This window comes from Setaria italica, chromosome IX, assembly GCF_000263155.2.
Source record: "Setaria italica strain Yugu1 chromosome IX, Setaria_italica_v2.0, whole genome shotgun sequence".
Lineage (NCBI taxonomy): Eukaryota > Viridiplantae > Streptophyta > Magnoliopsida > Poales > Poaceae > Setaria > Setaria italica.
In genome coordinates this window covers 18,139,151-18,165,397 of record NC_028458.1, presented here as the reverse complement: position 1 = coordinate 18,165,397, position 26,247 = coordinate 18,139,151, and the positions used below count along the sequence as shown (strand labels likewise).

Sequence of the window (26,247 nt, the reverse complement as noted above, 5' to 3'; positions counted from 1 at the left end):
TAAATCCTAGAACATTCATCTGGAGAACATAAACAAAAACCAACAACCGTAGATACTCCCCCCTTGACTTCTACTCCCCGGTCTACTCCGTACGAGAGCAGCAGTATCCGCTCAACCCTGTCGTTTTCTGTCTTTTCCACTCTTTTCCCCCGCGATTAAAAGCAGAAAAAAGATCGGTAAAGAAAAAGCTGCCCAGATTAGATTAGCGCCGTGCCGGAAAAGCCCCTCCCTCTCCCCATCCCCCCACGATCCCCCCCACCTGAACTCCTGAAGAAACAGTTGAGCTGGTCTGTGCGAGCGCGTGGGTTTAGTCAGAGCTCGCCCCGCGGATTTCGCGGGTGGGTTGTTGTTGTGGGGCTGATGCGCGCGCCCATGGCTGCGGCGGCGGCGGCGGCGGTGCTGGTGCTGGTGATGGGAGCGGGGTGGGCGCCGGGCCCCCGCGGGTGCGCCGCGCAGGGGGAGGAGGTGGTGGTGGCCAGCTACGGGCAGGACAGGCTCTGGCTCAAGCCCTACGACTGGACCTACCTGCGCGGTGAGACACTTCGAGTGCTCTGATTCTCTCGGTTTGGGCTCCCGTGTTTCCCTGCTGCGATCGCCTCTGCGAGAATTTCGTATTCTTCTTCCGATTTTGTATTTCAGTATGCAGGGGGGGTGTTGTTGTTTTTATTCTATAGAGTACGGGTGGTTTTGGGCGTTTCCGTTTCCTTTCGCCAGAGCGCTCGTGGCGACGGAATTGAAGGACCGTAGTGTTGCTGTCGCGAATTTTCACGGACAACGCCGTACTCGTTTTTGCCGATTTTTTGATTTGCCTTTCAGCAGCTGTTGCGGAGAAGATTGGTTTGGTTGGTGTTCCGTTCTGACACGGCTTTCTTGCTAGTAGAGCAGAACCCTGTCAGTTTGTCTCATCCGTCGAAATTCTATTTTCCCTGTCTCCCTTTTTTTGGATCCATCTTAATACTTTACTTCCTGTACTGGCAGTTGAGTTGCCGCCGTCGTTTTCCTCTGTCACCATGGATTTCGCTACTGACATAGACATTGTAAGTGAAAGATTCCGGCATCCCGACTATTATTAAATTCTGATGTACTAAGAGCTTACTTTCGCTGCTATCAGATTTGTTGAGTGGATAAGTTGGTACTTGCTACTATTAGTAGCTGGGTGATGTTAGTCTCAAGCACTGATGAGTAGCTAAAACTAAAAACAGCACCCAGATTATGGGTTTCTGCTTATCAGTTCACATGTAAGTGTCTTAATGTGGAGGAGAGGAGTTCTGGTGTTCCCTTTCTTTTGGAGTAGCATATTATGCTACAAAGACCAAATGAACAAGTAAGGTGACCAAATTAGCGATGAGCAAACAGCTTGTATGTTGGCAATTTCCTATCACAGTTTATGGACAGTAAAGTTTAGGTGGAAAAACATAGTAGCTCAGTGCCTTGTATATGTAATGGGGATCAAACGAATATGAAACATTGGCTTAAGTTGTGTTCTGATGCATAGCAGTGTGAGCGGATTTTTTCCGTTCTACAAATATTGTCTTGTTCATGGAAGAACTTCTTGGTGTGGCACCCTCCTTTTGGTTTAGATCTGACTACGTTGTATCATAGATTGCATAATTGACTTATGTACAGTTTGTGGAATGTTTCTTTACATAATGCAGCAGAGGGAGCACTTGAAAGGCATTCCAAGAAGCAAGCTTGCTATTATCTGTTTGATGAATTCCAACCCTCCTATTCCTGATATATCTGATTCTTATCTGGACAATTTATGTGAGTGCCATATACATTTCCTAATATGATGGTTGTCGCCTTTGATGTTTTCATTTTCCTTTTGAACCTCTTCTTATACCTGCTTTATTGTATGGCAAATTGGTTTAAGGCACGCTATATGTAGTTTGCAACTGTTCTGTTTTAAATTGAATGGAGGATTTATGCCCTGTTAATATTATTCTTAAGCTCATCATTATTAGTGTAATGGTGTTGTAATATATCTTCACAGTTCTAGTAAAAATTTATTGCAAGCAATGAGTGAGAAAATAAGAAAGACCATCTCTGTCACATTGCTAATTCAAGACTATTAGATCTTTCTACTTGTTCATCCTGAAAGCTCATCACTTAATATTTTAATTTTAATATTATAATATTTTGATGATCAGCACTCTATGCTGTTTCTCATCCAGTCGATGGCTTTGAACTGTATGGCCATCTACCATCTGTGCTATATCCTGCTGGTGTTTAGCAGCATATTTATTTCTGTGAGCTGGTAACTTTTCATCAAGTGAAAGTACTTTACCTTTCCAGTTGTTTGGTTCAGATGAATAGTATATTTTGTGGAGAAAAGTAGTTGATCTTAGGGGCATTCTTCTGTCAGTTTTTTGTTCCTTTTTTAGAACCTATTTTTAATTGCTTAAATAGATTTCTGAATCATTCAACTAATTTTGACAGGAAGGTTCTTTATTGCAGTATCAAACTTTCTCCCAGCTGGGCCTTTTGGCAACGGCAATATAATTAATCAGTCAAATCTGGCGCAGTGCATACCATTTCAGAAAAACACAACAGTTGTGCTAACAAACGACCAGGTAAACTATCCTTATACTGTGATTTACTAAAACAATATCTTTCTTGTGTGGAGATCTATTGAGCAATATGTGGTCCTTTCATCTTGTTTGTAGCATCACATTGCTATGTTGAGTTCTGATAGCGATGCTGAAATCTGAATGCTCATATTTCCAATTATTAGAAATCCAGTTCGAGGACTACTAATATTCTGGGGGGTTTATGACACTTCAGTGCTTTCTGTGTTTAATCCAGTCACACTGCTTCTTTAATAGTGATGCTGTGCTTTTCTCAAGTCTTCGGGATTAGTATTGACATTCTCTAGAATAGTCACCTCCCAGACATATTAGTAATCGATTAGGTAACTGAAACTGATTCTTGGCTGATTACTTGTGGACCCAATCATAAATATACATATAAAACTTCCTAGACCATCAATGGTAAAACAATCTGGTTCTCTAGTCCCAATAATGAATCATTTGTGATCTTCTGTTGTGTGGAAAGAAATTGTAATCCTGTTTTACATCGAGTATCTGAAAACATATTAACTTTGTCCTTTCATCCTCACTTTACTGGAAATGGTTTTCGTGCAAGTTACTATGATTGCCTCCTTGCACTGTATGCAATGCAACCTCTGAGATGCCAACCTTTGATTGTTTTCTGTAGATATCTCCAGGGGTATGGTACATTGGGTACTTTCATGGCCTTGGCCCTGCTCGCACACAATCGAAGATGGTATGTTTAGATCAGAACATTTCTATAGAGCTGGTATTAGTTGCGAATTTATCTATTTTTTGTCTTTTTTTGCACAAAAATGTGTTGAAGAAAATTTGAATTTGTGATGGCTATACTTTTGCAGATTAGCCGAGGAAAAGCACGCTTGGTGAGCACTCGCATTACTGTAAGAGGATGCCCCACTTCAGCATTTTGGGGGCCCTACTGCAACCAAACAGTTGAAATGATTGGTTGTTCTCAACCTTCAATAAATAATAACTCAAGGAACCTTCTAGATCTGAACATTGAGAGGAGGAACAGTAGGTATACTAGAGAGCATCATAGGCGTATTAATATCCTATCACAGCAGAACCATTTGGTAGAAAAGGAAGTTGGGTCTAATGTTACAGCCCTGGTTAGAATGGAGAACTCAATCACTTGTTCCATTTCTAATGACTCATTATGCGTCAGGCAAGGCGACATGAAGTTCTACTTCTTGGATGTAGTCAACCTAGCATTGCAGTTTCAAATTACAGCTGCAAACTTTGGAGTTCTAGGGCCATCCTTGATTTGTTACCTGCGGTATAATGCCTTTCCTCAAAGAGATCTGCATGACTATTCAGGTGATATCAGCCATGATCCTTTAGTTGTGAAGTCGCCGAATATTGGGCGTTGGTATATTGCTATTGAGACTGTCAATAAAACACAGACGAATAATACAGCATCAAACCCTGTTCTAGATACTATGTGTTTCTCATTGAAGTGGCAATTGACTGGATGCTTGAATGGAAAAAGTGGAACAGATTGCTCTTGGGAGGCATACGGGCTCCAGGTAAGTCTGTATTACTGCTATACAATATCAACTGATACAAATTCATTGTGCACCTGACTAGCAGTTTGCAATAATCCAAGTGATACTATGTTTGCCCTTATATTTATCTTCCCATAAAAGATCCAATGAACTGCCAAGTTAACTACGTTTCTGTTAAGTTTCATGCACTAAGTCATCTTAATGCTTGATACATCTTAGGAAGCTAAGCAACACGGCAACACCAGTGCCCACATCTAGGCTTCCCCGAGCCTATGATGTGCACTGAAAGTGTGACTTCAGTTATAGTTTCTTAAAATTCTGCTCATGTTTGAACTTAGACCTTTGGTTCCTTACTGTCTCAAGTTTCATGCTCTGAGCAGTTTGTTTAAAAATTTAAGTTGTTGATGAAAGGTGGAAATTATACCCACAGTCTCTTAACAGCTATGTTTGAAACACCTGGACTTGAGATGTGGTGTTTTCCCTTCATAGGTAGTAAATGAAAGTTTTTCTTTTCAAAACAGGATAACTTTTCAGTGTGCTAAAATGCGAATAAATCAACCAACTATGAAGAGAGATTTGAGGGCTAGGGGTGGACAGTGGGGTTGAGGATTATATACACTACAACATGGATGTTAGGCAAACGTTCATTTAAGATTGCTTTTGTGCACTCTTTGTGAATATACATTTTCTTTCCCTGAAAATACATCTTTGTTAATCAAGTATTTCTTCCAACATGCAGAGGGTTCCAAGGAGAAGTCCTTCAGTCCCATTTGAGTCATATTATGTTCCTACTGATGAAAGGGCATCACTGGAAGATAGCCACTTCTATTTGGAGCAATTTTTAAGTAACTCATCCAGTGAGCAGTTTGCATGGACATATTTCTTTTTGGATGTTCCTCAAGGTTCAGCTGGTGCACTTATCCATGTACAGCTTAAGTCGGATAAAGAATTGAACTACGAGTTGTACTCAAAATATGGTGGCTTACCATCAAATGATACTTGGGATTATTATGCGAGTAGGACAAGCAGCAGTAATGGTTCACTATTTTTTTCGTTACAGAATTCCACAAGTTCAGACATGGATCTATCAATTTTTTATGCTAAAGAGGGAACTTGGTGCTTTGGGGTGAAGTATCCAAGTGGTAGGGCAAATTCTCAGACGTACATGTCTGTATCCCTTCAGGGTTGCCATAGAAACTGCAATCAGAAAGGTGTGTGTCATTCCTCAGTTGATGAAAGTGGGCTGACGTTCTACAGGTGAGTTCTAAAGATTTTTCTATCATGTGAATGTTTTCCTATTTCTTGTGCCATGTATTCTTTAATAATTGATTTCCAATATAATATTAGACATAAAGTACATCTTATTGGTAGTGTGATAATATTTTTCTTACTTTTCCAGCTTCTGCACCTGTGATCGTGATCATGGTGGGTTTGATTGCAGCGATGAGCTAGTCTCCCCTAATGGTAACAACTTTCATATCTTGTTTTAGAAATCCCATGTGACAATGTTGAAAGCAATGAAGATTGCGTATAATATTGGATTAGATTGATTGGGAGATATATAGGGGTGAGGAGATCTTAGGGCTTATAGAAACAGAGCCGGCTGAAATCTCTTCTCTGTCTCTAATCAAACTAACCAGGGGGCCAGCTGGGCCTTAAGCCACACGAGCACAGGCCCATACATACGCAGGACATATAGCCTGCTAACAAATGTATATCAATACCTCTGAAATAGTTTTTGGGTGTTACAAATTCGTTAAACTATTAATATAAAATTTGTGATAGGTAAAATATTTAGGATTTGCTACGTTACATTTCTAATGGTCTCCTGTGAATTTTTTATTTAGTTAGACTAGCATACAGAAGCAGATCGTACCTTCACAATTCTGACTACCAGTAAACTAGTGGCCCATGTGATGGCACACAATGAGCAGCAGCTACACCCCTTGGGCTGGTTAACTAGAGGTGGGCATTGCCATCCTTTCTCATAAATAAAAGATAAATTAAGAAAATTTCCAAACCCCAGAGGTCACTTCCATGTCTCAACCATTGGCCCAACTTTTAAAGATTTATTATTCCGACTGTCAATGCCCAGTGTCTTTCTACTTCAAAGCTCGGTCTCCTTTCAACGATGCTTAACCCCGTTGTTTGCTTATGAAAGAATCTCAGTGTAATGCTAATGAATGCCTTTATGTAAGGTACAAATTTAAGTTCATACCTCACTTGGAACTTTTGTCGTTCCAAACAAGATCCACTAAAATTTTCATAGCTGATGATGAACTATTGAGAACTAAATGCATAATTGATTTTTCAGACTGCACTGTTATTTGTTGGCGAGTAAATTTTTTTAAATAATTAAAGTGATTCTGCGATGCAGCACTGCAAATCATGATGAGGCAAACTGTGCCATATACTCTTTCTTAGAGGATGGAAAATGAAAGAAATAAACCAATATTTACCAAAGTTTTGCCAAATGTAACTGGAATCTCGTGTCCAATGTTGTTTATTTAGGTAGCAGATATTTTCAAGGAGAATGTAGTTCCTTCTTTTAGCAATAGAAGCATTATTTCTCAACCAGTTGCAATGCATGCTCTTGCATCCATGTAGCACAATTATACTCTAACATGGTCACATCTATGTAGGGCACATTTGGCAGTCTGTCTTTCTAATTGCCTCAAATGCTGCAGCTATTTTACCTGCCTTCTGGGCCCTCCGGCAAAAGGTATGCTTTTCACCTGTCATGGTGGCCTGAAATGACCTGTTTGACGTTTAGTTACCACCAGCATTTTTTCTTAGTCAATCTACACTGCATGATTGTTTAAGTTGGCCCACTGTAGCCCAAACACATGTTTTTCCTTTCCTGGCATGGTTTTCATGTGGGCACAGGCCGTTGAGTGGATGTGGTCCCTCCCGCTGGTGCTATGTGGAAGGCATGCTAGGAAGGCTAACTACTTTTGTACTTCATTCACTTATACATGTTTGAGTAGATAAATATACTTAGTTTCAAACCGCCATTTCTATTGGAATCACCATTGTACATTGCTAAATCTGTTTTAGCCTTGGGCTATTAAATTGCTTACATAAAGTAATTAAGTAAGTATTGTTTCTAGTTGGTAGTGAAATTCTTAGGATCTGTCAGTGTCAGATGTGAAGAAAGGCTGCCTTGCACTCATCAGATGGCTTTCATTTCGTTCTTGAAATGTCTGCTATGGGCAATGACAGAATATGTACTCCACAAAAAGAAATAATTTTTATAGAATGTAAGAGGTTTGTTTGATCAGATGCTAACCTTTTTTTTTCTTGCCACCAAGGCATTTGCAGAATGGATTCTTTACACATCTAGTGGAATTTCCAGTGCATTATACCATTCATGTGATGTGGGCACCTGGTGCATTCTATCTTTTCGTGTATTACAGGTAAACTACTTGGCACACACGTATTCAATGCTAGTGTAAAGATTGTTGGGCATGGTCGGTATTCATCACTAGTGGCACCAAAGATTCTCGCGGTGTAACGGTTGAAGCGTTGAACTCCGGGGGTCGATCAAAACCGTGTTGCTGGCCCGTATTCGAATCTTGGTACCACCTTTTTTTAAGAAAAAATCAGAGGGAGCCTTTCCCTCTGGTCGAGTTTTTGTTTTTACTCATCACTAGTGGTCATGTTTATCCAAACAAAGTAGACCAAATACATTTGTTTTACATGTTATGTTGATTGTATTAAAGTCCTGTTTACTTGACCTTTTAATTATACATAATTCTTCTGATACACTCCTGTCCATTATATTGTATCTGAATCCAGTTTTTGGACTTCTGGCTTTCCTTCATGGCTGTTGTGGGTACATTCATATGTATGGCTACAATTGACGAAGCTTCAAAGAGAGCAATGCATACAGCCGTATTTATACTCACAGCTCTTTTAGCTGCAACTGGTGCAACAAGGTATGCAAATCACTGGTTACATTTTTCTAAAATACTAAGTGAATATAGGGTGTCTGATTGAGTTATCATCTCAGATCTGCAAATATTGGAATCGTCATTGCGATTGGTTCTCTTGGCCTGCTTATGGGATGGCTATTGGAATTCTCTACAGCAAGAAGATTTATATGCTGGCCCTGGCAAATTAATCTTAATGTGCCTCAAAGGTATTGTGCTTGTATCAAACACATGGTGTTACGAAATATCACGTGCTCTATGTACCGGAATTTAGTTTAAACTTTAAAGGAAGCTTCCTCACATGCTGTATTTTTGTTTTTGGAACTTATACCTTGGTCCAGCAATCTCAGCCGAACAGGCTGATGGTGATCATGTACTAACAACTCACTGTATCCAGCACTTCTTTTGGTGATCTGACTCAGTTGTCATCTTGTGTGTAGTTGGCCAAACTTCGGCACTTTATTACGGAATACTCTGGAGGTGTTGAACAAACGCTTCCGTTGGATATTTCTACTTTTGGGTTTCATCACATTATCATTTGCGGCTACGAGCTGGAAGCTGGAATCGAATAGCAACTACTGGATTTGGCACAGGTATGGAATCATCACCTTCCCTCAATAAACATAACTTCAAGTTGGAAAGCTTGGGTGGTTTTTGCTTGTTTTAGAGGATTTGCTGAGCACATTTTTCATTAAGAAGAAGGAAGAAGTCTTACATAACCCCCTAACCTATTGCTACTAGACTACTTCACCCCCAAAACTATAAAACCAGGTATTTGACTCCCTCAACTTTGCAAACCTGTTCACTTAGCCCTCTTCCCAGATTTTGCATAGTGGTTTTAGCCACATGGCGTGCTGATGTGGACTGGCTGTCACGTGGGGCCCACTTGTAAGTGGACAGGTCTAACTCCAGTTCGCTCCTTTTCTTCCCCAAACTTGAGCTGCCAGCCGCTGAGACATGCCATGTCTGCCCCTGCTGTCTAATCACGAAGCTCTGACCTCTACACCGACGTCTTGGAGCCGTCCCTATGCTCTGAGATGAGTAGACTCTCCGAGCTCTGTGCCAACACTCAACGGTAGCCCCGTCTACTCGAAGACCATGGTCTTGTTCTCCTCCACGAGATTCAGGTCGGAGACCATGTGTGCAGGCCAAAGCTCAGTTTGTGCATTGGAAAGCTCCACATTCGGCAGCGGAAAGCTCCAGCTTGTCATCGGAAAGCTGATGGGGATCTCAATTGCAGCACTAAGTACCTCGAATTGGGTGATGGGGAACTTAATTGCAGCACTAGGAAACTCGATTTGGGTGATGACTGATGAGATCTCGATTCCAGCATGGAGAAGCTCGATCTGGGCGGCAGGGTGTTGGATTCCAGTGTTTCCACATGGGCTCGAGGAGAATGTACTCAACCGGACTGCACAGTACACATCTGCCTCCTCTGGCTGAGTCCCCACACGTCATGACCCTGCCGTGGCTGTCGACCCCCGCTTCCTTGCGCTCCTCACAGCGCGCGATTAGTGCACGGACGAGGCCCTGCAGCTTTACGCGGAGGCCACTCGTGACAGCCCGTTTGACCTCCGCTGAGGCGCCAGCACTCGGGGATGCGACAGCTGCAGGGGGCAGGCGTCCACAGGGCGGCAGCGGTGGCCAGGTTCCGCAGTTGGACAGCGGGGGCGGATGTGGCATGTCTTGTCGACTTCCAGCAACTGGTGGTGGAGTTGGGGAAGGAAAAGAGCGGCTACGTCCGGACATGGCCACTTACAAGTGGCCCCCACGTGACAGATGGTCCATGTCAGCGTCTCTGACCACCTCAACACACCACGAGGCTAAAACCCTCATGCAAAACCAGGGAAGGGGGCTAAGTGAATGGTTTTGCAAAGTTGAGGTAGGTAAATATCCAGTTTTATAGTTTGGGGGGTGAAGTAGTCTAGTTGCAATAGGTTGGGGGATTATGTAGACTTCTTCCTTAAGAAGAAAGCAGGTTAAGTTGAGGCAGCTGAGCTGGCATGTAAAAGATTCTTCTGTTACATTTTTTTTTTCAATTGGTTTCGTTTCCTGAAGGCACCAATCAGCAAGCGGCTGTCACTCTGTCGGGCACAAATGCTGTAGTCAAATGTGGCGTAGAGAACCCTAAACTACTTCTCTCGATCATGTACACAACTGAGCATAAGGTGGTTGATGGTTTCTGGCTCCTGTGCACAGGCCGTGACGAGTAGCCAGTTAGGAGTCCAACAGCAAGCCAAATAAAAAAAACCCTGGGCTTTCCCCCCCCCCCCCCCCCCCCCCCCCAACTGTGTTCGTGGCTTGCAACAAAACTGCATCTGCATTAGTTTTAGGGGCACGGCTAAACGGTTCGCCAATGCTTTGGAGAAGAGGTCACTGAAGCTGTGGATTAAGCTAATTTGTCTTGTCATTCAACGTTGTCAGGTCTTACTTCTTGGGTATCAGTTCTAGGTAGTTGTTCAGGTGATGAAAACTTGTACTGTCCAGCTGAGCCAGCGCGATGAAAACTCCTGATCACATCATGTTTGATGATTGGCCATGTGGTTTTGTAGAAGTGACCTGTAAATCCATCTGGTCCGGAGGATTTATCTGCAGGAATTTCTCTTATGATGTTCCAGATTTCATCCTCAGTAAACGGATAGGCTAGCATGGTTAGGTCAACCAGGAGGTCAAGCAGCCCCCGTCCCAGGATGGCATTGGCGGCTCTACCATAATCACCATATTTGTTTTTTCGCAGTGTGTTCCTCTGCTATGTTTTCTACCTTATCATTATTTGTCACCTAAATAACATATTTTTTCCCTCTTTTGCAGCATGTGGCACATAACCATCTACACGTCTTCATTTTTCTTCCTGTGCTCCATGCGTGTGAACGCAAGGAACCGCAATCCAGAGTCAAACTATGAGTTAACGAGGCAAGACTCATTGCCAAGGTCAGAAACTCAACCAAGGGAGAACTAGTTAAGGAACGAGGATGATCACAAGTACGGTGTCCACGTCCTTCTGGTAGCGATTTGGATGTCAATGTACGATGGTTCCATACAAGAATTGGCTGAGTTGGATTTTGGCTTGATTCGTTTTGGCAGAGTTGGGTTATGGCAGATTCGTTCAACAGTATGCAGGCCTGTTTATGTAGTTGTACATGGCTTCTGTTGCAGGCTGGGGCGTATAATAACTTAAGAACGCGATCGTAGAAGAGGGATTTGGGAACTTCACGGTCAGCTGTATCGCATGAGAATTGTAAATAGCGTGGTGCAGCTAAATGATCTTTTTGTGGGACGTTCGTTGAGAACGTGGTGACCATGTAAATGTTGTAAACGTACGTTATTCCAAAACGGAACAAGTCTCTTTATTTGGGAATTTGCTTTGTGTTTTATGAGTTTGGCGCTTGTTGGAGTACGAGTCTCATAAACGCTCGATGCCTCGATCCATTCTTTACCATAACCATAATGTCACTTTGGACTGCATTATGAGCAAAGAGAGGGCGAGAACCCTTACTGCTCCAATGTCTGACGAAAGCCACCTAATTTGTATTCGAACTCATAGTGAGTTTGACGAAGCATAATTACAAGAAACCTCCAAGTACTCAAACAAATAAGGTGTAGAGTTATTACACATCATGAGGCCAAGACCTCTATAGTAAATAGTTCTGTTTGGACCCACTTATCTGCTACTCATGCTAGCTAGCTAATTTTAGCTGGAGTGGATCTAAACGGTGCAGTTAATGGACCAGCTAATGCCCATCTAGCTGGCTTGATACTATTTAAATAGATGGTTTGAACCAGCTTATCCCAACTAATGAAGATAATAAAAAGCTCTAGTCAGCCAGCTAACTATTATAGCTGGGGTGGATTTAAACCGGAACATAATGATCCTGTTTGGAACAGTTTAAATTTAGCTTATGGCCAAAATAAGAAGAAAGTAGCAGCCAAATAGCGTGTTTTTCAGCTTCTTCTGGTCGTGCCTATTCGTACTGAAACGTAATACTCCATTTCTCCGGGAATGTTTTTCCATATTTGTGCAACTTACCTTCACCGTTGTACCAAACATGACTAATGTCGTTACGGTATATTGGTCTTGTCAATGGAACTGGCCAGTTGCCAGGCTCTGATAGCCTTGACGGACCCTATGATTGACCCCGTTCCGCCGAGACTACCAGGCTTGGAAACGCGCGTGAGCCGATCACTGTTTGGAACGACCGGGACAAGCACTCGAAGTCTCGAACCGGCGCGCGGAGCGACTTGCTGTCTCTCTCCTCCGGCAGCGGGCATCAGCGGTCTGCAGCTTTTAATTTTGCCCTGGATAGTTTGTCTCCTATGGAAGCACATCTCTTCACGATCACAGTTTTTATGTATGGAGCAAACTCAAAGTATTTCATAATTTGACAAGTTCGGGCGTGGACTGGTCTGACGGGGAAAAGAGAACGCGAGCATGAAATGATCTTTTTCAAAAGGGTACAAACTCAAGTATTGGATAAATCAAAAATTATTAAAGAAAAATGAGTTTGTTGATGACTAATATTTTTTCAATACCAGTCGTGGTTAAGGGAAGTACAACCGGAGATCCTATCAAGGCAATTACGTTGGTATCGTCTAATAGGCGGTCTCATGTATTAACACGTAACTTTAAGACGGTTTAATAGACAACCCACTTGTAAATTGTCTGAAACAACCTATAAGCCCACCTACATGTAGCAATGTACCTGCTCTTATAATGTATAGTATAAGATGCTACTTTATAATTTATAATTTATAGTATAAGATGCTACTTGGTGGGATATTTTCTTTGTTAGTTTTTTGTTAAATTCAAGTAGATTGTATTTTGTTTGTTAGTTGTTAGTGTAGTTTCGAGTAGAATGATTTTAAAAATACAAATTGAAAGTTGAACGTAGATGCACAAAATGTTCTGATTCTTTTACTACAAGGCACACTTAACATCAAACAAAAACTAAGATGAACAAGTATATCATATAGTGTGAACGCCACAATAATGACTATACAAGCACTATCTTCATATGATTATGCCAATTTATACCGTTGCTATACATGTAAGGAATTAATTATGCATACAACTCGTACATCCAGCGCACATAATCCACTTTGTGAAGATCGAGGTAATACATGGCCCCACCGTACCCCTAAAGCAACGATACACAAATAAGGAAAAACACAGTAATAGCTATAGCTATTTTTAAATCTACTAGCAGAACTACGGGTCCTACCCATCCTTTGTAAAATTGAGTATGCACCTTCTTGTAAGCTTCAGAGTTCATGGCTTGCACTTGCTCTCCAACACGCTCCGATCTATTATTCATGTCAAGTCCGGCAATGGGGAGCTGAGTGCTTGAGCCTAAGCAGGTCGCAACTCAACAAGTGTAACGAACCAAACCCAAAAGACTCGCACGCGTCCACGTCTGCCGCTACAGCTCACCGGGTATCTGTTGCGCTGTTCTCTCAGGCCAGTAACATAATCCAGCACAAATCTCATCTCAAACGACAAACATGGCGCTTGCTAGGACACCACGGCTCGCCACGTCCTCTGCTCTCGCGTTAGGCTGCCTCATCTTAACTTTGCCACTCTCGCAAGACCCAAACACCTCCATCGCTCACTACCGCTTCTAGTATGCATCCAGCCAAGTCGATGTTGTAACGTGCATTGCACTCCCTGGCCACCTCACTCGCTTGCTCGCACGCCAGGGCATCAGCCTAACAGCGGGAGAGGCATCAGGATTGGCATCTTCTACATCTTCTCTATCAGGCAGCGGTCGTCGTATTGGCATTTTTCTCTACCAACACAGTCCTGCTCTTGGAGATCACCTTTGTGGTGATCCTTCTCCCATACCTCCTTGCCCTCGCCAGGATGCTTTCTCGCAGTGTTTAGACTTGCGCTCGTCTTCCCGGCCTCGACAAGCGGCTCCACCTCGCGGTGCACACCACAGTAGGCTTCGTCATTCCAATGCTCTACATCCTCGACGGGCTTTGAGCTAGGCACACGGTTGGTGGTAGTGGCGTGGCACCAAACGTGTTTCTCCTCTCCATGCATAGGTGTTCACTGAGCAGCGGCATGGCTGGGTACGTTCTCACTCCATATTAGGTCCGTGGTGCAGCGTCCACTGAAGGGGCCACCATTGGGCCAACTGAGGTCGGCACTCCTGCACACATGCCCCGTGGGCTGGAACCGAGAGCTGGTCGTGGAGTCCGCCGCTGCGCACGAGGCCATCGAGCTGGAGCTCAACGCGCCACCAATGTTAGTTCGTGGGGTCTGCGGCCTGTGGCAGGAGGGTAGCCCTGGGAAAATTTTACCGAGAACCGAACCAAATTTACCGAGAACCAAAATCTCGGTTCCCTGTTCGGTTCTCATTTCCTAGGAACCGAACCAAGTTCGGATAAATCGATTCCTCCCCTCGGTTAACCGAACTAACCGAGGAACCGAGACCCAATAAGGCCCACTTCTGCTTCTGCTTGAGACCCCAAGCGTAACGCCAAGCGCCGAGTCTCCAGTTCCACCCGCGCCGCTAGTCATCCTGGTTCCTCACCTGCGCCACCTCCCGGCTCCTCACCCGCGCCGCCTCCCCACCTGCGGCGCATCCCCGGTGGCCGATGCGTCCTCAGCCAGCGCGCCCTCCCGGAGTCCTAGCGGCCGGTGCCCCCCTGCGTCCTCCCGTAGTCCCGCCGGCCATTGCATCCCTAGGACCCCAGCCAGCGCACCCTCCCGCCTCCCGGAGTCTTGGCGCCCCCCGGCTCCCTCCCCTGCATCCTCTCGCCGCATCCGGCATCCCCACCTGGCGCGCCCTCCCGGAGTTCCGACCGACCTGCCCGCGCCGCATCCCCACCCGTGCCGCCGCCACGCGCACGCCCCAGCGTGCGCGGCTGCTGCCCCTGCGCTACGCGCCTGCTCTCTGAGACTTTTGGTCAGTAGTTCGGTCGGAACCGAAACCGAACCGAACTAACCGAAACCAAATTCGGTCGGTACCGATTCTTTGGAAGAACCGATCAGTACCGATGTATCTGGGAACCGAAGTACCGAAGAACTGAGGAATCGGCTCGGTTCGGTAATACCGAATGCCCAGGGCTACAGGTGGGTGATTGAGCTGGTGGCGCAGCCAGTGGGCGTCATCGTGTAGGCACGACTGTTGTTGTGCGTGTCCGCAGTCGTTGACGCGTGCACGGTGCGTGTGCTTCCCCACGATGGCGAGGACACCGATAGCGGCGACGGCGCGTCGATGCAACTGGAGTTCTGAGTTCGGGCGCAGGGACACCCGCTGCCGGAGTTCTTAGTTGTGGCGCGGGGACACTAGCTTGCGGACGAGGAGAGAGAAGCAGGCGCATGTAGTGGTGGTGAACGGGGAGAGATGTGTACAGGTAGAGAGAGGGCTGCAGATGCTTGTGGTGGCGCGGTGAAGGAGGAAGGGCGGCAGCACGGGCGAGGAAGAAAGAGCGATGGATCGCTAGGTTGCAGGTTTATTACGATAAATATTAGGTACTTCTATATAAAATGTGTGCTTGATGGTTGGAATAATGACAATATTAAGTAAATATAAAGATTACGTAAAGATAAATGATTACTAAAATATGACCGTTCACACTATTTGAACTTTTACAATTCATCTATCAATATCACATCGTTCAAAAAGTATCTTATAAGCATCGAGAATGAGTGTGGTCCCACATGCCCCACCACCTATCTTCCTTCTCTGTATCCTAAACTAGATCTAGGGTTTTGTACATACAGATTATATCAATAAAAAAGATTCAAGTAACCAAATCATTTCTCCTTCCTCCTAAAAATCTCTCTTCCGGCGTCGACATCAAGAGGTGGGAGAAGGAGAGAAGTTTTCGCCCAAGTCGAAGGGGCTTAAGCAAAAATGGCCGGCCCTCTTGCCCAACCACCCTCAAATTCCTCCGCGCTCGAGTTCAAATCAAACGCTTCAGGACCAACCCCCGGCCACGCGCCGGCCGTGGGCGCTCCCGCCTCGACGGAGGCGGCCGCGCCGCCCGTCCGCGTCCCGTCCCCCGCGGTGCTCGCCGTGCTCGGCGTCGTGGGCGAGCTCCGCGCTCGCGGATTTCTCGCAAGGCTGGAGAACCCAGAGGCCGAGCTCACGGACGCGCACGCGCCTGCCCTGTTCATCGGCGTGCTCGCGGCCTTCCTCGCCGAGGCGGGGCCCGCCGGGGCAACCCCGTCCCTTCTCATTCCACTGCCGGCGCTCGCGGACGGGCGCGAGGTGGAGCTTCTCCGCCTGTTCCTCGCCGTGCGCGCTCACGGCGGGTTCGCCGCCGTCGCGTCCTGGGCGGCCGTCGCGGAGGCGGTCGGCCTGGACCCTGCTTCCGGCGCGGCCGTCAAGCTGCTGTACGATAAGTACCTCGCGCTCCTCGAGCATAGCATCGGTACGCGCCGAGACGACCACGAGGTGGTCGAGAGCAGTGGCAATGGCGACGGGCGCTTGCGCTCCAGGAAGGACAGGTTCCTGTCACCGACCAAGGGCCCCACGAGCGCTGGATCTGCTCACCTGAAGCGGAAGAGGGAGCCGCTGGTGGAGATGCTCAACTGGGTGCGCCTAGCGGCGAAGAGCCCTCATAAACCGGGGGTCATGGGGAGGAAGAGGAACTCCAGTAGCCACATCTCCACGGCGCTTCTGCTTCGGCGCCAGATGTTTTCAAACATTGATTGCCGCAGTGGCTCACCTCAGGTAATCCACTGCGTCACTGTTTTGGTCTTTGGATGCAATGTTACTGTTAGACTCTGTTGCTTGTGTTCATAAAATTGCATCTAGATTCTAGAGGAGTTCCTTTCAGTCTGTTCAATTATAGCATTTGCACATTGGATCTTCCATTCATTATGTCTCACCGGAAACGAGGCCATATAGAATTGTTTACTTGCGCTGTCACTTGTGAGTGTGTTGTAGTACAGCAGCGATGGTAAAGCTTCTGCGCTAGGAAGCGTGGCACACTGCAGGCAGCCGTGACAATAGGTGGTGCACTGCAGAGCCAACACTCTTATCTCTAGGAACATCGATTTATTTACAAATTTGGGTAAGATTAGATATGTTATGCGAAAATTGGGTAAGGTTAGACTGCTATCATATCAAATCCTTAGATTTAATTGTTAAGGCACTGCCTATGAAAGAGCCTTGGCACCTTCAATAGACCCAGATTATGAGAAGTCCCTCTTTCCTCTTCTTTTTTCCTGCCCGTCACCGAACCTTCCGTGGGCATCACCTATCACACAACCACACCTCCCTTCTCCGCAGCATGGCTCTATCTTATCGTGACTTAGTTGTTAATGGAAATGGCTTCAAGAATGCTATATTAGATAGCTTTATGCATTACTCGTCCCTGAAACATAACCTCCCATGACTGTGCTCTAAGACTAGTTTAGCTTTAGCTTATAACAACTAAGCCAATAGATACTTCCAACATGACTTGTAGTGAGGGTACCGAATCTTGGAAAATGACCAGCAGAGATCTTGTCCAATTTGGATTGCATTACTCCTCAAGGACTCAGGTGTTAGTTTTTGTGGAGGTATTGACTAGGTAGTGCATATCAATTGTTGAGGTTTCCATGTCAGTAGTCAATCTTGCCATAGTGCCATCCATGGCATTCAGGGCTTGTTTGCTTCCAGTCCTAAAGAAGCTTCCTGGCACATACAGCGCCCCGAGTGCATGATTTCGTCAGTCTGGAGTCCAAAATTGCACAGCTACCTGGCAGGCTGCAGCCAAACAGCCCCTTGGTGCATCATCCAGCCGCACCAAATATGTCATGGCCACCATGTTGCTACCCTCGCTCTCTAGCATCCTTGTCTGTCAGTGTCCCCTGTAAATCTGTATTTTCATATCTTGAAGGGGAGGATATATTACTGAAAGATCATATAACATTGTGACGGCATTATTGCCCCACTCACTCATCTCCTACACAAGGCATTACTGGATAGAAGGCAATAAATAGTACGATATTCGAGTCCCACAACTAGGCTTATTGTGCCTCTCGACATGTAAAACACGTTAAATTTCATGTCTCATTTCAACTCTTGAATGCAAAGGCCATAGAACAGCTAACCGTCCACTACAAAAACAGAACACAAGACATGATCCTAGTTGTTTTCCTATGATTGTCTTTGCATGCTTGCAAGAGCATCCATGTTTGTGCTATGGGGTTATTAATTTTACTACATGGCTTTTACAATTCATTGATAACATTCTTAAAACTACTGAATCCAATACAGTAACAAAAGAGCAAAAGCCAAACATGCAGCGATGTTATTTGTTTAGGATATTTGCTCCGTGTGTCGCTCTAGAAGTCATGTGCATAGCTACAAAGTCTCCTAAGTCCCTGTGTTGCCTTTATTGAAATAATAAATTATACTCCAATTTCCTATCTGGTTTTCAAGGGATACTCACTTGTTTATCCATATTAATTCCCCAAGATTGCAACTATGGTAACTTTGTTAACATTTCAAAAGATGATGTAGTCCTTAGAGCTAAAAAGGTACTAGAAATGTGCCATCGTGTCCCAATTGATTTCTCCACTGTCAAACCTTGTCATCAGTTTTTAGGTTATTTGTCAGGTGTTTTATGTGTTTCAAGAGATGAACTATTTGAATTGCAGAAATTTTTTTTGATTTAAATTAAAGTGCTATTGTTTACTAGTCAAAATCTGGTTTAGTGATAGCATTTTGACCTCAAACAAGAAAGGAATTGCAACTGTCTCACTGCAGATGCTTGTTATGGCCACCATAGCCTACATTGTGTTGCGATGCTACATTCTATTTATTTGTTTTGTTTGTGACCCATTTTAAATTCCCAATTCTACCTTAGGAAAAAATAATAATTTTGTACTTCAGAATTGATATATAACTTTGTATTGTTTGCTAACATTTTGAGCGTGTTCCTCCAGCTATACCGTTGGAGGTCGGTAAAAAAAATGCTTCATCACTGTGTGTTGGTACTTGGTAATATACTATTTTAAACATTTATGCCTTTGGTGTATTTTGCAATTTATATGTGCATTTGAGGTAACAAGTGAAAGACCTTAAGTATTCAAGTTATCTACGTATGCACTAAACAAAATGAACGAATTTGATATCTGGCAGTAGTTCCATCCAGGGAACATCATCACTACATTGCATGTGGAATTCGAAGAATTTATAGTGATAGGAAGTTGGTAATTGGACACTGCACATTCCGATTGTAACCGAAATGAAATGTGGTCCATGGGGATGAACTTGGCCAAGTCCAGTTTACTGTCTCCTATTTTCTAAACCTATTGTTGGTGGATTGTGTATTTATGTTTGTTCAACCTTTCCTGGTGTTATTACTTCTGTAGACGATGGCAATGGTTAATGATCTGGTTGTTTTTTCTGTACTATGCCACTTAATCTATGCTTCTGACTGATTTTCATTGAACACTAGATGTGTACCATGTGCAATTCAGTTGGCATGTAAATAGTTGAAGACTTATGCTTTTCTCTGTTTGTTTGGCCACTTGAACTTTTCGTAGTTTATGCTTTACAAACTACATACAGTTATTAGAAAACTTAAAATTACTTGTCATGTGTTCTACAATATCCTCATGTATACTGAAATATCCTTTCTTCGATGTAATGGTGTAACCAGTGTATAGAATTTACAGTTTGTGATAATTAAAGATCAACTGTGGAATATAGCACTAATATAGTACTCTTTGTTCATGCAGAATGACCTTTCAAATGTGGAGGGAGCGCAGGAGAATGGATGGGATGTGATACCTACGCTTCAGAAAATTGACAGGATTCCTGCTGCACCAATTCGTCCCCGTGGCCGAGCAGACATTCCAGAATGGACAGGGAAGCCTTTATCGCCTTATGATGATCCACACACATGGAAGTTTCTTGGAGAACCTATTCTGCTTCCAAAATCTAGTGAAGACCCTGATGTTGGTTCCATTGGCAAGGGTAGGCAAGATGACTGCAACTGTCAATTCCCAGGTTCTATTGCTTGTGTCAGGTTTCATGTGGCAGAGAAAAAGATCGAACTGAAGTGTGAGCTGGGATCAGCTTTTTATGAAATGGGGTTTCATCACATGGGTGAAGATTTGGCACTAACATGGACAAAGGATGAACAGAGGAAGTTCAACACCACTATCCAGAAGAACCTGCCTTCATCCAGATCCAAGTACAACTTCTGGGACAAACTGCGTGCTGTCTTCCGTTCCAAAGGCAGAAAAGGCCTTGTGAGCTATTACCACAACGTTTTCCAAGTCCGGCGAAGAGCCTACCAGAATCGCCTCACTCCAAAGTGTCCAGATAGTGATGAAGCTTCCATAGAGCCTGGCTTCCTACACAATCAAGGCGGTGGTCAGAGTAGTAGGTCAAGCTCTGCTGCTTCCAGAACCCGGAGAAGCTCTTAGGCTGTCTGATCCTGATAGATGGTCACTGCCTATCATGTATCAGTAAATCCAGGTCACATGTTGCTTCCTATGGAACTCAAATCAAGGTTGTTATGATTATACTCACCAAATTGGTGATTGGAGACGGTAGGCTAAAGTTTCGGCATCTCCTTGAGACTTGATTAACTTTTTGTGAATCTAGTAGTTTATACCCCCTTTGTTCGTCTGATTTTAATGCTATGTTGTTGACATATACCCTTTTGCTGCATATGTCCAGTTTGTTGTACTGGATTCAAATCACCCTTGCCCCTGCAGTATGGATCTGCTGTATAATTCTTTGTTCCGATTTTTCTTTTTGCTTAGTACATAGGACGGGATGACCGTGGCCGGCAGGCTGATCCCCTCCCCTTTGTCTTTCCTAGCTGGGAATGCTGGCGTTCAAGTCCATTAGTTTTCCTCGCTGAGAATCGGCCGCAGCGATGGGCGATGCCAGTGAAGGTAAGGGGCTGCTGAGCTACTACGTCCACTTCAAGATGAGGCTCGCATAGTCGCATTTCTTTCGTTCTCGGTGGCTGCCCGCCTCAGCCTTGGAAACAACTAAGCCATTTCCCCATCACGTCTGCAACGCTCCACAATATGTGACCGATAACGTTCTTTTTGTGCGGCAAGGGCCTTCCTCCAGCAACCTAGCTTCTTATTTAGCTTCTCTTATGAGATGCAGACCACCATGCCAAAATCCTTAATAGGAGACGCGGCTCAACTCTCATTGGAAAAAAAAAATCGCGTCTCCAAATTTTTGTCACCGATGTGACCACATCGGAGACGCGGTTACATAAGAAACACACCTCCTATAAGCTTTATCACAGACGTGTCTGAGATAAACTGCATCTCGGATGAGCTTTAGCTGTGACGCGTTTTCTCAAAGCGCGTCTCCTATAAGGCTCTTAGCGGGTTAAAGAAAACATGTCACCTATCTGTTTTGTATGGGAGACGCGCGCGAGTAACTAAAATGCGTCGACTATGACTTATGTATTCACATACGCGCAATATCAAGGTTTTTTTTTAGCGTCACCATGCATGTTGACATCACATGCATTCCATCACAGGCATTCTATCAGAGACTGATCATATAGGTTCATCACGTAGGTTCACATAAACAGGTAGCAACATAACAGAGATTCATCACAGATTACATCCCATAGGATTATGCTTATCACATAGTTAACTAGGTTCACACAGTCCATCACATGTTCTGGTACTTCACAGGTCATGACCTAACATACCGGAAGCCCTGGATTGTGACAGTGGAACTTCCCTTTGATATTGAGACCTGGTGCATGATGAATGACGCAATCTTTTCTTGGATGCTGCACAACGCATCATTGTCGAGGGGAGTTGTTGACACTTCGAAATCATGTGTAGTTGTTTGGGAAAATATAACAAATTAAAGTAAGTGCATGTTAACTTACAAATGACAAGCTATATATATATAGTCAGCAATAAAATTTTTAGCACATGTGGATCTAGCTACTTTGTAAATGACAAGCTTCACAAGATGTAAAAAAGGATAAGTTCAGAACATATATATGTACCTGGGGATCATCCACATCTGGTATTCGCATAGCATCGATCCAACATATGATTGGCTGTGTAGAAGCCACATGTGTTGCCAGGTGGTTGCTGGTGGCACTGCAAAACATTGCTACGCCAAATGTAGCACTAAAGAGATCATGAAGATATGCTATTCTATCAAGATGAAGATCATGCACAACGACAGAACAAAATTATTCACGGCTGATGCTATTCTGCAGTTTATAGGGACTTCTACATGGGAGCACAACCACAACAACAAATCAACCCAAAACAAAGAGAAATTGCTTCAATTAAAGTAAACATAAAGTTAACAGATGTTCATGCACTTACTGGGAACTTTAAGACATGTACCAAGACGTTTTCATCCAACCCCTTGAGTCTGGAGTATGAAAGATATGACCTACAAAGCATGCAACATGGGTTATGCTACTGTACAAAGTTTATTTAGGAATTAAAGGAAGGTTAGGAGATGACTCACTCATTAATGACCTCTTTCAACAAGGAATGATCACGCGATCGGGACCTGATAGAATCCAAGTGTCTTCTTTGTTGGTTTCTTATGCAGTGAGATACACTCAACCACTTTCTCTGGTTTTGATCTTGTAATTTTTTAATTGTTATCTGAAACAATATCATATTTTCCCAACTGCATGGTGCCTCTTTCCCTCTATATGCATTATTTCTTTTTGTGATTATAAGGATAACACACAGTTGCTGATCTAGCATGTCTAGAGGTATAACAATTGATGATGAAGATGGGGCAATTATTCTTTTATCCTCTTTACCATCATCATATATGAGCATGTGATTACTATAGTGACTTATGACAAATAATCAATCAACACCAAAGATATTACTGCAGCATTGCTTGCTTTGGAACTAGGGACGAAGAACAATGTAATGGAGGTTCCTCAAGCTCAAGCCTCACACGTCAGTGGTGACAGGTGAGCCTAGCAAGGGGAAGGTGGAGGCCAAGAGCAGGAAAATGAAGAAATTGTCATGTCTCAAGTGTGGAGATTGGAGACGTGAAGGATTGTCTAGGGAAAAAGAAGTGCTAATGTTGCAATGCCATCGTGTGACTCGGACGATGGCATCAGTAACCTTCTCTCAGAAAACCAGTGAAAAGCAATCAAATGAAGTATGATTATTAGATTCAGCAAGTTTCTTTCATGTGACCTACAAGGTGGAGTGGTTCTCTTCCTGCAAGGTTGGTGATTTTCCATAGCCTACTTGGGTGATGACACTTGTGTCGTTGGAGTAGGTGACACAAAGATGCAGGATGGAGTAGAGCAGAGTGTAGTGAACCATATGCCAAGACTATAGAGGAATCTGATTTCACTTGGTGCTTTACATGTTGATGGTCTGATGTTCCAAGATGAGCCGGATAAAATAACCATGAAGATCATGAAGGATGGTATGATTGTGATGGCCGGTGGGAAGAAGGATGGCTTCGCATCAAGTTGCGAGGGTGTACACTGTTGCAGGGATAGTGGGTACAAGGCCAAGTCAAACTTGTCGGGCTGCTATTCATAGTGGTAAAATCGACAACCCAAGTTTAAAGTACACTATTGGGGAAAGCCCCATCACTACCGATTGGGAACCCCCTTTTAGTACCGGTTTCGCAATCGGTAGTACTAGTTCGGTATTAAAGGGTGCCCTTAGTACCGGTTGAAATAACTGGTACTAAAGAGGTATTAAAAATTAAAAAAAAGGAAAGCTCCTGCCGGCCCCGCCCGCCCCGCCGCCCTCGGCCCTCCCGCCCCCACCCCACCCCGCCCCACCCCGCCGCCCTCCGCCCCGCCCCACCGCCCACCACCGCCGCCTCACCTTGCCCCGCCGCTGCTCCTCACTGCCGGTGAGAGGCGAGCGGAGGGGGAGGGGGGGGGAGGCAGAGGAGGAGGAGGAAGGGAGATGGGATAAGGAAGAGGGAGACTGTGTGTGTGTGAGAGAGAGAGGAGATAGAGATAGAGGGGGGAGACGGGATAAGGAGCGGGTGGGACGGGAGAGAGATAGGAGAGAGGGATAGAGGCGGACGGGAGTTTTAGTACCGGTGGGAACCCCACCCGGTAATAAAGGGGGTCACGGGGGGCTCCTCGGGACTATCCGTTAGGCCCAGTACTAATGCTCACATTAGTATCGGACCAAAATGCAACCGGTACTGATTCTCCGAACGAATGCTCAGTTTTCCAGTAGTGGTACATAGTTGCTCACGCATGACATGACATGCTTCCTATGGTGAATATTTATTTCTATTAAAGGGGTTATATTAGACTTGGTTGTAATTAATGATATAGGCTAGAGTTTAGTGTTAAAAAGAGACCACTCTTGTAACCATACACTACATGACCACAACAAAGAAGGCCCATAGTGACGGGCTCGGAGGGGGCTCCAATCGAGTTGTGGGTGTCAGGGTTGGCTGGTGTCACTATATCTGGGAGGAGCGTCCATAAGCAGGTCCCGAAGATGTAGATTTCAACTGAACTCCGTTACCAAATTTCATATCTCCGGTACGATCGTTGCTCTCTCCTATTCCTTGTCTCGGTTGATTTGAACCAAATTGTTTCTGCTTGTACGCCGATATCACAACTTTTTTATTCCCCAGCACGGCCAGCACGAAGCATTGCTTGCTGATGTAGAAGATAACTTGTCGTCGAATTCATACCAAATATACCGAGGAAAGCCATGGCTAAAAGAGCGACGATCACTCACACCACGGTTAAACCGTCCTCTGTCAAACTGTCACCCTCCATCTCCAAGTCCAAGGTACGTATGCATACATGCAGATATGTGTGTGCATCGGTTGCACGTTGCCTGTTCGTAATCTTGGCGGTAGCACCAAGCGCGAGTGAAGCAGCCACCGCCGGCGTCAGGCCAGTGCGGAGCAGGCGAACAGCTGAGCACGTGGCTACGTGCAGCTGGAGCCCAAGCCGGAACGGCTACCCGCCGCGACGGTTGACGTGGCACGCCACGAACCCTATCTAACTTGGTGTGCGGGATTGTGATCCTTGTGATTGTGTAACCAGCCTGAATGTTTAACTTTTGATATGGGTGCTCGTAAGAGCAAAATATTGAACAAACCCAGCAAGCAGCACTGCAGAAATTCCAAGTTCTCCGAAGCATCAAGGCAGCACACCGGATTTAAAAATACCGAGCCGATATATTCGCGCTTGATACATATTTATAGACAGCACAGAAAATGACTGCAGACCAACTAATTGCTTAGGTCCCCAACAAGTTCAGACGCAACTGTAGCTAGTTCCACAACAAAACGGCAGAAGCACCTGGCAGCAGTGGACAGAATCTTGCATCGTCACTACGGGAAACAGGCAAGATGCCGAGTGCCAGGGGCACTCGGCGAAGCCCCACTCGGCAAACGACACACGGCAAAAATCTTGACGGCAAACACTGATTCGCCGAGTGTTTTGTGTCGGGCACTCGGCAAAGACTTTGCCGAGTGCCCAAAAAACACTCGGCAACCAATTATTGAAAAAAATAAAAAAAAAGTCATGCTCCGCCACCTGCTCCGCCGCCGCCGCCGCCGCCACCATCCTCTCCTCTTCTCTTCAGGCCCCGGTGCCGGCACAGCGCGCGCACCGAGCGTCCAAGAACCGCCGAGGCCGCAGCCACGCAGCCTCCCCAGCAGCGCCGCCGGTGACGGAGGGGAGGGGTGGGGAAGTAGATGGGGGGGGGGGCGCCGCGGGGAAACACATCCCGGGGGCGGCGCCCCCGGTGACATAAGGGAGGGGCGGGGAAAAAAATCCAGTGGAGAAGCCGGGCGGGCTGCGAATCCCGTGGAGGGGACCGGCGAGCGGCAAATCCTGGGGGCGGGCGCCGGGCGGGCGGTGGCGGATCCGGGGGTGCCGGGCGCCGGGCGGCGGGGCTGGGGGCGGCGGGGGGCGCCGGGCGGCATGGCGGGCGGCGGCGGGGGGCGCCGGGCGGTGGGCAGCGGCGGGTGGCGGCGGGAGGGAGAGAGGAGGGAGAGTGATGGTGGGAGTACTGACGGGGGGAGTAGTGAGGGGGCCGGCAGGGCACTTAAGTCCTTGGGCGGCCGGGCACTTAAGTCGCCAAGTGTCCTAGGGGTGACACTCGGTGAAGGTTGCTTTGCCGCGTGTCTACCCTAGGACACTCGGCAAAGTTATTTTAAAAAAAAATTAAAAATATCTAACAATTTCAAAAAATTGTCAAAAATTTACATGAAATAATATATATTCTCTATTCACTGTACAAAAAGTTTTGTAGTCCAATCAAAACTCGACCGTCATTTTGACTCCAAATCTTATGCAATCCTT

General features: G+C 45.3%; 2 protein-coding genes across 4 annotated transcripts; both read left to right on the top strand.

The window, feature by feature from the left end:
• Positions 1-202: 202 nt before the first annotated feature.
• LOC101773642 lies at positions 203-11,384 on the top strand. 3 transcript variants are annotated; one of them, XM_004982931.3, is made up of 14 exons: positions 211-532; positions 979-1,037; positions 1,656-1,764; positions 2,458-2,573; positions 3,217-3,285; positions 3,410-4,096; positions 4,815-5,332; positions 5,475-5,539; positions 6,718-6,797; positions 7,387-7,491; positions 7,874-8,013; positions 8,088-8,216; positions 8,448-8,600; positions 10,819-11,384. In XM_004982931.3, exons 1-14 carry the CDS (start codon positions 361-363, stop codon positions 10,964-10,966), a joined length of 2,550 nt encoding a protein of 849 aa, XP_004982988.1. In that variant the 5' UTR covers positions 211-360; the 3' UTR covers positions 10,967-11,384. The 3 variants fall into 3 exon arrangements, 2 of the variants coding, with proteins under 2 accessions (XP_004982988.1, XP_012698557.1); XM_012843103.2 differs by having other exon boundaries at positions 212-532; positions 1,627-1,764; XR_002675891.1 differs by lacking the exon at positions 10,819-11,384 and having other exon boundaries at positions 203-532; positions 7,397-7,491.
• A 4,477-nt stretch (positions 11,385-15,861) lies between these two features.
• LOC101781355 (AT-rich interactive domain-containing protein 1) lies at positions 15,862-20,618 on the top strand. Its single transcript, XM_004986478.2, has 2 exons — positions 15,862-16,691; positions 19,694-20,618. The coding sequence occupies exons 1-2, from the start codon at positions 15,870-15,872 to the stop codon at positions 20,384-20,386; spliced, it is 1,515 nt and encodes a 504-aa protein (XP_004986535.1). The 5' UTR covers positions 15,862-15,869; the 3' UTR covers positions 20,387-20,618.
• Positions 20,619-26,247: the final 5,629 nt, after the last annotated feature.